We start from the raw sequence: 13,289 nt of genomic DNA, 5'->3' as shown, positions 1-13,289 counted from the left end.
TTTTAACTATGAGATGTTCCTTTTCCTCAGAATTTTATCTTTGGTTATTATTTGAGACCTGTATTAAAGTTCTTTTCATTTGACTTTGCCATTTACTAGCATGACCATATTCAGTTACACTTATTTGGGAATTTGGGGGACCTCAGAGGTAGGATGAATTCAGACCAAAAAATGTGCATTTTCTTGTTAGGGTTACTCAGAGATCCTCGCCCTCATCCCCCACCCACATATTAACCAAAAATATTGGACCCAAAATATTTAAGATTTTCTTGTTCTCTTTGACCCAGAAGGATTTATTCCTGATTTAGTCTTATATAGATTATACTTTTTAGGTCTTAGTCTTATGTGGAAGGACCTTCTGTTAGATTTTTCAATTTAGGCAGACTTGGTTTTATTACCTGCTCCCTATGACAGCCATCAAAGTGGAAGTTGAAGGTCTTTAGGAGTTAGTAAAAAAAAATAAATCCCCCAAGAATAACTGGATTTAGTAAATTGCTTACTCTCTTGTTCTTGATTTCACTCAGCCTTGGGCTCTATGGAAACATCCTTTTCATCTTAACTAGCCTATCCTTGCATTTTTATACATTTGATAGGTTATCCACTCCTTTATTTGAGCTTGATGCAAAGTTTCTTTCCACTTTCCTTCTTTATTCTTTTCCAGTGTCCCAGTTGTGTTTTCTACATCTGTTTCCCTCTTTCCCTTTTCCTTTCTGGCTTTGCTACTGAATAGGCCTAATGTTATGGCCATTGTCACCAAATAAAAACATTCCTTACCTTCTCGTTTGTGGACTTGCCTTCCATAGTGTGTCTTGTCCATTTGAGGTGATTTAGGATATTTTCAATGGATACTTTCACTCTCAAAGGCATTTGAGGCTTTTTTAGAGTGGGAGGGGAAGAGAGGCCAGTGGTTTGAGAGCTCTTGTAGCTTATTAGAGATTGCTAGAAGTCTTTTCAAATACTGTTGTGTTATTACATTCATAAGGTACTGAAAAATTAAGGTTCATTTGTTATTTATATAAAATGTAAGTGCAAATATAAAGCAAACTGCTTTTTTAAATTGTCATGTTTGTCAGAAATAATATGATTTATACTTGAAGTACCATAGTAGATCCAAGTTAGATTGTAAAAAAATTAGTCATTTTTACTACTTTGACTAGTACCCAGACACCACTCCTTTTTTCATTTCTGTTGTATATTTAGCTTCCCCTAACCTCCTTCAGTAAACAATGAGGAATTGTTTGTCTCTGAGTCGTGTCACAGTTAAACAATGGGCCTGTTAGAAGAGTACAGTGTGTTTTGGGCTTGCTTTTTGTTTCGCCTACTTGTTTTTCACTGAAAAGTAGCAAAAAGTGTTTGAGCAGATTTGGAGAGAGACACTGTACACTTATCATTTTTTTAATAAAACATTTTTGGGTAATGATGGAGCGAAACATTAGTAAATCAGAATTTTATCATGAATTGTCTTTATATTCTTTATTGCTTCTGACTAAAATATAAGATGTAAAGAACCTTATTGCATCATCATCTAGCACTTTTTAGGCATTTGATACCATCAGTAGAAGCAATACACACAAAAAATAACACTGTCTTATGGAAAAGGATCAAAGACTAAGGCCATGAATCAGCTGTTAGAGGAAAAGTATAAATCTTTCCAGTGATACTTTTGTTAATATTGGGTAGTTTATATGTTGTCAAGTGAAATGCTGTTTGATAGAGAACTAATAAATTTAGGAAGGATAATATTTCATCTGGCAATAGAGTCCCATAAATCAGTAGATATTATTGTCTTAATACAACGATCAGTGTTACACATTAAAGGAGGTAGTACCATGTATAATAATAGTAGTAGTAGTAGATAGTATGATGTATAATAGTAATAGTAATAGTGATGGTGGTATAATCCCTGCCTTTCAGTTGCTTAAAGTCTTGAGCAGAAAAGGCACCTAAAATAATAAATGATGCACAGTTAAAATTCATTGCCATAGTGATTCCATATGTATATGTTTGTTTTTAAGATTTGGGTTTTTTCTTTTTAAGATTTAATTATTGTATTATTTTTTATTAGCATATTATATATTATTTATCTCAGGGGTACAGGTCTATGAATCATCAGGCTTACACATTTCACAGCACTCACCATAGCACATACCGTCCCCAGTGTCCATAACCCAGCCACCCTATCTCTACTGCACTACCCCCCAGCAACCCTCAGTTTGTTTTGTGAGATTAAGTCTCTTACAGTTTGTCTCCCTCCTCGTCCCATCTTGTTTCATTTTTTCCCCCTTCTTCCCCCCCACAACCCCCTGCCCTTAAGTAATCTCTTCACCCAATGTGGGGCTTGAATTTAGAACCCTGAGATCAAGAGACACATGCTCTACTAACTTAAGCCAACCAGGTGCCACCCCCGTACCCCCGCACCCCCCAGAATGGTCCAGTCTATTAAAATGATTGAGAAAAAACAGTATCAGGGATGTCTGGGTAGCTCAGTCAGTTGGGCCTCTGCCTTCAGCTCAGGTCATGACCCTAGGTCCTGGGATCCAGTTCCAAATCCCACTACTTGCTCAGCAGGGAGCTGGCTTCTCCCTCTACCTGCTGTTCCTCCTGTTTGTGTGCTCTCCGTCTCCCTCTATCTCTGACAAGTAGAATCTTAAAAAAATAAAAAATAAAAAGAGGGGCGCCTGGGTGGCTCAGTGGGTTAAAGCCTCTGCCTTCAGCTCAGATCATGATCCCAGGGTCCTGGGATTGAGCCCCGCATCAGGCTCTCTGCTTGGCAGGGAGCCTGCTCCCCTTCCTCTCTCTGCCTGCCTCTCTGCCTACTTGTGGTCTCTGTCAAATAAATAAATAAAACCTTTAAAATAAATAAATAAATAAATAAAAAGAAAAAACAGCATGAGATTAAGAGTTGTTAGTAGACCTTGAATTCTGGTCTTAGTTTTGTTTGTAATTAGATTTGTGTCACTTTAGGCAAACTGCTTATTCTTTGGGGCGTCAGGTCCTTCTCATATAAAATAGGAAAGATAGACCAGATAAATTCTAATCCAACTTCACTACTCTCTGAATTTGTTTTCCTGTGAAACTTGTATTCAGAGGACATGGGGGAGAGAGGGGGTCTTTTTTTGTGTGTGTGAGGGGTCATTCTTGTTCAGAAGAAATAAAGGCTCATTTTGAAGAAGGATAGACAGAAATGACCTTATATAGGAAATAATTATTGCTAAGCATTGAAAGATTTGGGTTAGATAGAGAAAAGGATGAAGAAAATATAAAAATGGAAAAATAGGGAAGCCTGGGTGGCTCAGTTGGTTAAGCGGCTGCCTTCGGCTCAGGTCATGATCCCAGCATGCTGGGATCGAGTCCCACATCGGGCTCTTTGCTCAGCGGGGAGCCTGCTTCTCCCTCTGCCACTCTGTCTGTCTGTGCAGTCGCTCTCTCGCGCTCTCTCTCTGACAAATAAATAAAATCTTTAAAAAAAATGGAAAAATACATATACAACGCAAAGATGATTTAGGCCAGAAAATTCTTTGGTGTATTTGGGCAACATAAAGCATATGATTTATGTGGTGCATTTATATGATATCAGATTGATTCAGTAGTAAATGTCCCAAATATCAGAGTTTAGTCCTAAGTCTGTTGGTTATGGGTAGCTCTAAGCAAAACCTGAATGCATAGAAACTCTTTAGGAAGCTCGTTAGAGCTTTTATCCTCTTCCCCTGAACAGCAGCTTGGAGACATAGGTACTAGTTAGAGAAATCATGAAATGAAGTGATGAAGTCATCTTCTGCTAAGCTGGTGTCAGTGTATCAAAGATCATGGGTATCATTACTAAGATCTAATCATTTATGAGGCCTGTTAACTTAGAATTGTTGCTATCATATCTGTTGTCTTGAGTAATTTCACTACAGACATCTGTAATGCTTATGTTTCATGTTATATTTGGGCTTTATTTAGACGTGTGTTGCCTGCAGGGTACATGATGTTAATTGGGATTTCCTTGAGACAGCTAATTCAGCTCTATCTATAATGTACAATCACCAAGAAGAATGTTTTGAAACAGACAAATAATAAATTCCCCTTTAGTTCTACTGGACTGAATTTGTGCAGCAGATTAAAAAGCTGCTGTGTAGTATATTAAAATAGAGCAGTAAAGAAATTTTTTTTGGATAACCAAAGTATGAGGAAAGGCTGTGTTCTGCAAGTTGCCATGTAGTATTCTCTGCTTAGAATTGTGTGTGTGTGTGTGTGTGTGTGTGTGTTTGTGTTTCATACAGATGGCAGTTAGTCTTTTTGAGTAACCCAGGAAAGCCTACTGCTCTTTCTGATTTTTGTTATAAAAAGTAATGTAGTAAATTCCACTGTATATAGATTTTCAACCATGTTAAAGGTTTAATTAGGTTTATATGCCTTACCGTTTCCTACGTTTAAAATGTGGGGAGTATAGGATGAATAAATAGGGGTCTTCCACCCCAATAGCACATTAAAACTGGGGGTATGAGGGTAATAGAGAGCTGGGATATAGTTTAAGGTCTCAGTTCTCTTAAGTGTGGTCTGTGGTACTGTTGGGATCTATGAGGTCAAAACCTATTTTTGTAACAGTACTAAGATATTCTTTGCTTTTCATACTGTTGAAATTTGCATTGCTGGTACAAAAGTAGTGGTAGGTAAAACTGCCTGTGCTTTAACAGAAATCAAAGTAGTGGCCATGCACTTTATAGTTTTTTGTTGTTGTTGCAGTGGGTGGAGGCAGAAAGAGAAGGAGAGACTCTTAGGCAGGCTCCTTACCTAGTGGGGAGCCCCATGTGGGGCTCAGTCTCACAACCCTGAGATCATGACCTGAGCTGAAATCAGGAGTTCTGCGCTTAACGACTAGGCCACCCAGGCACTCCCACTTGTAGGTTTTTGGTTTTGTTTTTTTTTAAAGATTTTTATTTACTTGAGACAGAGGGAGCATGAGCTGGGGGAGAGGCAGAGGGAGAGGGAAAAGCAGCCTCCCTGCTGAGCAACAAGCCTGACGGAGCCTCGGCTCCATTTTGGGACCCTGAGATTATGACCTGAGCTGAGGGCAGCCACTTAACCAACTGAGCTATCCAGACACTCCGCCCCCACCACTTGGAGGTTTTTCATTTTTGTTTTTGTTTTTTGTTTCTTGTTTTTTTAAAGCTAGTTTTACTTAAGAATGTACTTGATGGGGCGCCTGGGTGGCTCAGTTGTTAAGTGTCTGCCTTCAGCTCAGGTCATGATCCCGGGATCCTGGGATGGAGCCCCATATCAGGCTCCCTGCTCAGCAGGAAGCCTATGTCTCCCTCTCCCACTACCCCTGCTTGTGTTCCCTCTCTCGCTGTTTCTCTCTCTCTCTCTCTCTCTGTCAAATAAATAAATAAATCTTTAAAAAAAAGAAAGAAAGAAAGAATGTACTTGACAGCACTGTGGTGATTGAGCCCCTTTTTCATTGAATGCCATTTTTATTTTTGTTTTGTTTCAAGTTTTTATTTAAATTCTGATTAACATGGAGTGTAATGTTGGTTTCAGGAGTAGAATTTAGTAATTCATCACTTACATGTAACATCCTGTTCTCATTGTAACAAGTGCCCTCCTTAAATACCTATCACCCATTTGGCCTTTCCCATGCCCGCCTCTCCTCCAACACCCCTCAGTTCTCTATAGTTAAGAGTCCGCTGTGGTTTGCTTTCCTTTCTTCCCCTCCTTGCCCTATGTTTTGTTTCTTAAATTCAACATAGGAGTGAAATCATATGGTATTTGTCTTTCTTGACTGACTTGTTTGACTTCGCGTAATATACTCTAGCTCCATGGAACACCATTTTTATTTGAAAGAGCAGCTGGCCTACAAACTGGTTGTTCAGACTAGGTATTTAGAAGACACTTCCTGAAAATGAAATACTAGAATTTGTTGTAATTGATTAAAAATGTTTTTAAGACTTACTTATTTTAGAGCAAGGGGAGTGCAGAGGGGGAGGGAGAGAGAATCCTCAAATAAGACTCTCCGCTGGGCAAGGACCCCACTGCAAGTCTCAATCCCAGGACTCTGAGATCATGACCTGAGCCGAAAATTACCCTGGTAATGGATAAAATTTAAGCTTGCAAGTGAAAGTTAGAATTTCCTTAGGGGTGCCTGAATAGCTCAGTCGGTTAAGCAGCTTGATCTTGATCTCAGCTCAGGTCTTGATCTCAGGGTCATGAGTTCAAGTCCCACATTGGGCTACATGCTGGGTGTAGAGCCTACATTAAAAATAATAATAATAATAATTTTAGAAAACTTATATGTACTTCTCTTGAGTTTTATAGTTTCTGAATACTTAGAGAGTTTTATGATGAGATCACATATTAATGAATATGATTTTTATTGTGTCATAAAATGTGTCAACATTTGTAGTAGCTTCATAATTCAGTAACCAATATTTTCCAAATAATCAATTTATAACATTATAAAATTCATGAATGGGTAAAAGATCCATTCAAAGTATAAAAGAAATAATGAGTTTAAGGTAATAGAGTACAAAATTTATTGCTGGATTTTAGATTACACAACCTACCTTTAAGAAGGTTGAGTTTAGTGTAATATCAAAGAAAGAATATCCACAATTAACTGAAAGCTATTAAAATACATCTTTCCCCACTACATATCTGTGTAAAATCAGATTTTTTTCATTTCTGTCAACCAAAACATAATAGATAGAACACAGCAAATACGAGAATCCAACAGTGTTCTACGAAGCCAGACATTTAAAAAATTATCAGAAATGTAAAATAATGCCACTCTCTCACTAAAATTTTGTTTAAAAAAATACTATCTTTCATGAAAATGTTATTTATATTAACATATGAGTGTTTTTTTTTAAGATTTTATTTATTTGAGAGAGAGACAGTGAGAGAGCATGAGAGGGGAGAAGGTCAGAGGGAGAAGCAGACTCCCCATAGAGCAGGGAGCCTGATGCAGGATTCCCTGCTCCATGGACCCTGGGATCATGACCTGAGCTGAAGGCAGTCGCTTAACCAGCTGAGCCACCCAGGTGCCCGTGATGAGTATTTTTTGATGAAATATTTAACTTACTTTAATTTCTCATATAGAAAATATAGACATAAATAATATGGATATATAAACAAAAATTATTTGGGAGCCCCAATAATTTTTAGGAGTGTAAAGGGGTCTTGAGGCCAAAATGTTTTGAGAACTGCTACCTTTTGAAGAAACTAAGTGGTTTTTGATATGCATGTGTTGAGATGTCGATAAGGGACATGTGTGACCTATCTTACTTGTTTTGGTCTTTCCCCTAGTAGTTTATGAACTCTTGGAGAAGAACTAGATCCTCCTTTTTTCTCTAACTTAAAGTATAGAGTTTTATAAATATTAGTGATCATGATAGTAGCAGCAACATTCTATCTTTATTAGCTCACTTAATCTTTATGAAGTAAAAATTCTTTTTTAAAAATTGAAATATAATTTACATAGCTAAAATTTACTATTTTAAAGTGTACAATTCAGTGGTCTTAAGATATTGAAAAGGTTATACAACTATTACCAGTGCCTAATTCCAGAACATTTCATTACCCAAGAAGAAACTCCATACCCATTAGTAATCACATCCCATTCCCCTCCCTTCTCAGTGATCACTAATCTACCTTCTGTCCTTGTGGATTTGCATATTCAGAACATTTCATATAAATGGAATCATACAGTATGTGGTCTTTTTGTGCCTTTCTTTTTCCACTTATGTTTTTAAGGTTCCATCCATATTGTAGCTTTTATTAGTACTTTACTCCTTTTTGTGGTCAAATATTCCATTGTATGCATATGCCACATTTTGTATATCCATCTGTTGATATTTTTGTTGTTTTATCTTTTGGCTATTATGAATAATGCTATGAACAGTCATAGGTAATTTATTTGTGGACATATATTTTCAGTTCTCTTAGGTATATTCTTTTTTTTTTTTTTTTAAGATTTTATTTATTTATTTGACAGAGAGAGATCACAAGTAGGCAGAGAGAGAGAGGGAAGCAGGCTCCCTGCTAAGCAGAGAGCCCGATGCGGGACTCGATCCCAGGACCCTAAGATCATGACCTGAGCCAAAGGCAGCGGCTTAACCCACTGAGCTACCCAGGCACCCTCTTAGGTATATTCTGGGAGTGGAATTGCTAAGTCATATCATAAATAATTCTGTAACTTTTTGAGAAACTTATTACATAATTCTTTTTTCTTTTCTCTCTCTCTCTTTCTTTCTTTTTAGTTTCAGAGGTAGAGTTTAGTGATTCATCAGTTGCATATAACACCTGGTGCTCATTATGTCACGTGCCCTCCTTAATGCCCATCACCTAGTTACCCCATCCCCCCTGACCAACTCCCCTCCAGCAACCCTTAGTTTCTTTCCTATAGTTAAGAATCTCTTATGCTTTGTATCCCTCTCTGATTTTGTCTTATTTTATTACATAAGTTCATTTTAAATAGGCTTTATCATGGGATAATTTTAGATTTATAGAGAAGTTCCAGAGATTGTGTATTTCCTGTATACCTATCACCTATCTTGTCCTAATGTTAATATAAGCCCTAGAATGTCAGCAAAAGCAGAGAAGCCAACATTGGTCCATTACTGTTAACATTTTTTAAACTCTAGGTTTTATTTGGATTTCACCAGTTTTCCACTAATGTCCTTTTTTGTTCCAGAGTATAATGTTGTCATGTCTTCTTAGACTCCTGCGCGGTGACAGTTTCTCAGTCTTTCTTTGCTTTTCATGTCCTTGCTAGTTTTAAGGAGTATTGGTCAGGAATTTTTGTAAAACGTCCTTCAGTTTGGGTTTGTCTGATGTTTTCCTCATAATTAGACTGTGGTTATGGATTTTGGGGAAGAATACCGCAGAGGTGAAGTATGTTTCTCATCACATTAAATCAGGTGGTGAGTGATGTCAGCATAAGTTATTATTGGAGATGTTATCCTTTGATCACTTGGTTAATGCAGTGTTTCCACATTTTTCCACCATGAAGTTATTTTTCCCTTTCCATACACTGCTCTTTGGAAATGAGTCACTAGGTCCAACCTACATTCAAGTGGGGAGGGAAGTTAAAATTCTGAGTGCTAGAAGAGGATTTGTCTACATTTATTATTTGGAATTCTTTTTTGAGGATGATTTGGTACCCCACCATTTTATTTACTCTTCTTGGGGGCAGGGAGAGGGAGAGAGAGAGAATCGTAAGCAGTCTCTGCCCAATGTGGAGCCCAACATAGGGCTTGACCTGATGACCCTGAGATCATGACCTGAGCCAAAATCAAGAGTTGGGGTGCTTAATTCACTGAGCCACCCAGGCGCCCCTTATTCATTCATTTATTTGTATTGATATGAATTGTGTATATTTATTTTATACGTTGGGTCAAATATAATGGTACTTTATTAATTTTGTTGCTCCAAACCATTCCAGCACTGGCTTTTGAAAACTCTTTACTGGGGCACCTGGGTGGCTCGGTCAGTTAACTGCTGCCTTCAGCTCAGCTCATGATCCCAGGGTCTTGGGATCCAGTCCCTTGTTGGGCCCCTGCTCAGTGGGGAGCCTGCTTCTCTCTCTCCCACTCTCCCTGCTTGTGCTCTCTCTCTTTCTCTCTCTGTCAAATAAATAAAATCATAAAAAAAAAAAAAGAAAGAAAAGAAAACTCTTTTCTGTGTGTGTTCCTCATCCTTTTTAAGTACTTCCTACCTTCTGACAATATAAGATACTCTAGGCTCATCTTGTATTTCCCCAGTCCCAGGCCTAGAACCAGCTATTTTTTTAAGGAACCCTGAGGTACAGTTAAGTAATTCGTCCAAGGACACAAATTGAAGTAAATGGTGGAACCAGGATTCCAACCGAGGGATCTCATTCCACAACCCATGCTCTTAATCACGACATTGGGCAGCACACTGCTGAAGGGGTACTGGCAGTGTCTAATCAGGTTCCATCTATGAGCCAGCCTTAAGGACAGAATTTGTAGTCAGTTTACATTAAGAAATTATTGTGTCCTGTTTTATTTTATTTTATTTTTTAAAGATTTTGTTTATCTATTTCACAGAGAGAGACAGTGAGAGAGTGAACACAAGCAGGGGGAGTGGGAGAGGGAGAAGCAGGCTCCCCTCTGAGCAGAGAGCCTGATGTGGGGCTTGGTCCCAGGACCCTGGGATCATGACCTGAGCCAAAGGCAGACGCTTAACTGACTGACCCACCCAGGTGCCCTTGTGCCCTGTTATAAAGATTTATTTTATCTTGAGACAGAGTGTGAGCACAAGTGGGAGGGGCAGTGGGAGAGGGAGAGAGAGTGAATCCCAAGGAGGCTCCATGCTGAGCGTGGAGCCAGACATGCAGCTGGACCTCACCAGCCCACAACCTGAGCCGAAACAAAAAGTCAGACACTCAATCAACTGTACCACCCAGACACCCATGTTGTGCCCTGTTTTATATTGATTTTTTTTTTCTCAACCACAGCTGTGATGATTATAATCAAGCTAAAAATTACTTGTTAGTCACAGATAACTACTAATATTTTGGTGCATTTCTTTCTTTGAATTTATGCAAATGTATTTTGAAATTTTGCTATATTTACCCTGATTTTTTTAAAGATTTTATTTATTTATTTGATAGACAGAGATCACAAGTAGGCAGAGAGGCAGACAGAGAGAGAGGAGGAAGCAGGCTCACTGCTGAGCAGAGAGCCCGATGTGGGACTCGATCCCAGGACCCTGAGATCATGACCTGAGCCGAAGGCAGAGGCTTTAACCCACTGAGCCACCCAGGTTCCCTACCCTGATTTTTTTAAAAGATTGATTGATTTGGGAGGGAAAGAGAGCTTGCACATGAACACGTGAGCATGAATGGGAGGGGCAGAGGGAAAGGGAGAGAGAATCTGAAGCAATCTCGGGGCTGACTGCAGAGCCACTTGCAGGGCTTGATCTCATGACCCTGAGATTGCCACCTGAGCCAAAACCAAGAGTCAGCCGCCTGACTGACCACGCCACCCAGACATATTACCCTGATTTTTCAAATTTCATATGCATAAATATGGAGCATTCACAGTGTAACCAAAATCCTAACATTGTGTGTCTGTTGGAACTGGTGATTAAGATGAAAGTGAGCTGCTACAGGGTTCATCTGGTTTGTCTTGATGTTCTGGTCACATTTGAAAAAAACATCTGTCTTGATTGATCGTGTTCTCAAGTAGTCCTGCCAGTACCGGGACTAAGCCTTACCTTTCTTCCATTTGTAGCTGTACGTAAGTCCTCTCTGGTGATGTATACGTGACAGCCCACACTGAAGAACAACCAGGTACATCTCCCTCCAGAGCAAACCGAACCCCCGCCCCCATGAATCACCTGACTGCGTCTTCTGCATCACGTTCCTAGATTCCAGCCCTGTTTCGTCTTTTGACCACCAACAGTGATTTCACTTCAGGCGTCTTTCTCACAGATGAGAGATCTTTTGTACTCTCTTCTCCCAGTCCTCCTGTAGCTACTCTCCCCAGAAAAGTTCATTTTCCCCCTTTACCTTCTCTCCTTCCTCTTTTGTAGGCTGAAATCATTGTCATTACGGCAGATAAAATATGGCACTTCTAGGGACACATACTCTTGTCAAGGAAAACAAAAGCTGTAAGATTTGAAGTGGACTTAGGTACCATAATCTCTTCATTCCTCAGTTCTCCTCAAATGATACCACTTTCTTTTAGGCACTAACATTCAAACTAAATAAAAAAATAAAAATTTATTTTTATTTTTAATTTTATTTAGATACAGTTGGCCTTCTTTTCATTGTACATATACAATGTTTTGTTCACTTACATGCATTAAATAACTATAATCAAATCAGGATCTAATTACCAATCAAAATCTTGTTCACTGGGGAAATGTATTGTTTTACTAATGTATACTTTTGTATCAGAACTCATCTGGGGAAAAAAAAGAAAGCAACCTGGAAGTTAAGCATCTCCTTCCCTTTCCTGCTGACTTTAAATGTGTATAATCTACTGTTTTTAAAGGCCATATATATATGTATATATTTCCTACAGTGTATATATAAACAGTGTTGAAGTTTCCACTGAATTAGTAACATGTGGATTAAGAGGGGTAACTAGACTGCCTGGACAGGGCATCACAGGATAACCAAATCTTGGGATTTGGCCATACTCTGGTTTTCAGCCAGACTCTGGATTTAACTTGTCAGTGTTCCCAGATGGGTCAGGTTCTGTGGGACTATCTGCAAAGCTTACAAGGGACTAACACATGTAGTTAGAGTGTCAGATTTTCAGAGAAACCAAATGTTGCATCAGTGGCACATTCTCATCCTTTAGGAAAGTTTATGTGAAGGCTGAGTTGTAATCACAAGGCTAGTGAGCGTGGAGTCGGATTCTTCATGGAGAGTGGTGTTGGTGGATATATTTAATAGCAAGCGTTCTATCTCTGCTCTAGAAATGGACCTATCAGAGACCTGTCTTTGGGTTGATCAGTCAGAACATAGTCTTCCTCTGCAGAATTCTCTCTCTTTTTAAGACTCCCATGTTGTCTGTCTTTTCGTTGGAATATATACTCTTAGACTCAGGTGAATATTTTGATATGTTAGTATCATCATGCTTTCCCAAAACTTACCATCGTCCTCTTTACTGGACTTGGCTTTTCAAACACTCCCTCAGCTAACCATTTACCAACTTTGTTAGGGGAGATTACCTATATTAATAACCAATTTCATCTCTTACTCATTGAGTTTTACAAATTTTGCAGATTGCACCCTAAATGGATAACCTTTTCTAATTCAGAGTTGGAAGGAGGATAATTACTACTGTTTGTGCTTGTCTGTACTGTTTTTTACCTTGCTGTCAACTTGTTGTTAACTGTATGATTTTGCCTATCTATTTCAGGCCATATCATAATTCCAAATCATGTCTGATAACGGAGAACTGGAAGACAAGCCTCCAGCGCCTCCTGTGCGAATGAGCAGTACCATTTTTAGCACTGGAGGCAAAGACCCTTTGTCAGCCAATCACAGTTTGAAACCATTGCCCTCTGTTCCAGAAGAAAAAAAGCCCAGGAATAAAATCATCTCTATCTTCTCAGGCACGGAGAAAGGTAAATACCTACTATCACTTCAAGAGTCTCAGTTATTTTATGTTACTGATTTCGATGTCATTTTAATTGAAGTATATAGAGAGTTGAGATTTTTATGGTGAGGGCAATAAACAGATACAAGAAAACTAATAATGGTGGTATATAGGCACTATTAGAAAGGCGAATTTCTCTTAACCTGTGATAGGAAAGAATTAAACTAAATA

General features: G+C 38.7%; 1 protein-coding gene across 2 annotated transcripts in view; it reads left to right on the top strand.

Moving 5' to 3' along the window:
• PAK2 (p21 (RAC1) activated kinase 2) overlaps positions 1-13,289 on the top strand; it is a 90,765-nt gene that overhangs the window by 33,008 nt on the left and 44,468 nt on the right. Inside the window, exons 2-3 of one of the 2 annotated variants that reach the window (XM_080827279.1) lie at positions 11,238-11,296; positions 12,879-13,086. In XM_080827279.1, the coding sequence (XP_080683405.1) occupies positions 12,900-13,086 (187 nt within the window). In that variant the 5' untranslated portion in view covers positions 11,238-11,296; positions 12,879-12,899. The remainder of the gene's footprint in view (positions 1-11,237; positions 11,297-12,878; positions 13,087-13,289) is intronic. The other variant, XM_080827278.1, reaches the window with a different exon arrangement.

The sequence above is a fragment of the Martes martes genome (genome assembly GCF_963455335.1).
Source record: "Martes martes genome assembly, chromosome: 1".
NCBI classification, from domain to species: Eukaryota; Metazoa; Chordata; class Mammalia; order Carnivora; family Mustelidae; genus Martes; species Martes martes.
Note: the sequence above shows the minus strand (reverse complement) of the source record. Positions and strands in the feature narration are given on the sequence as shown.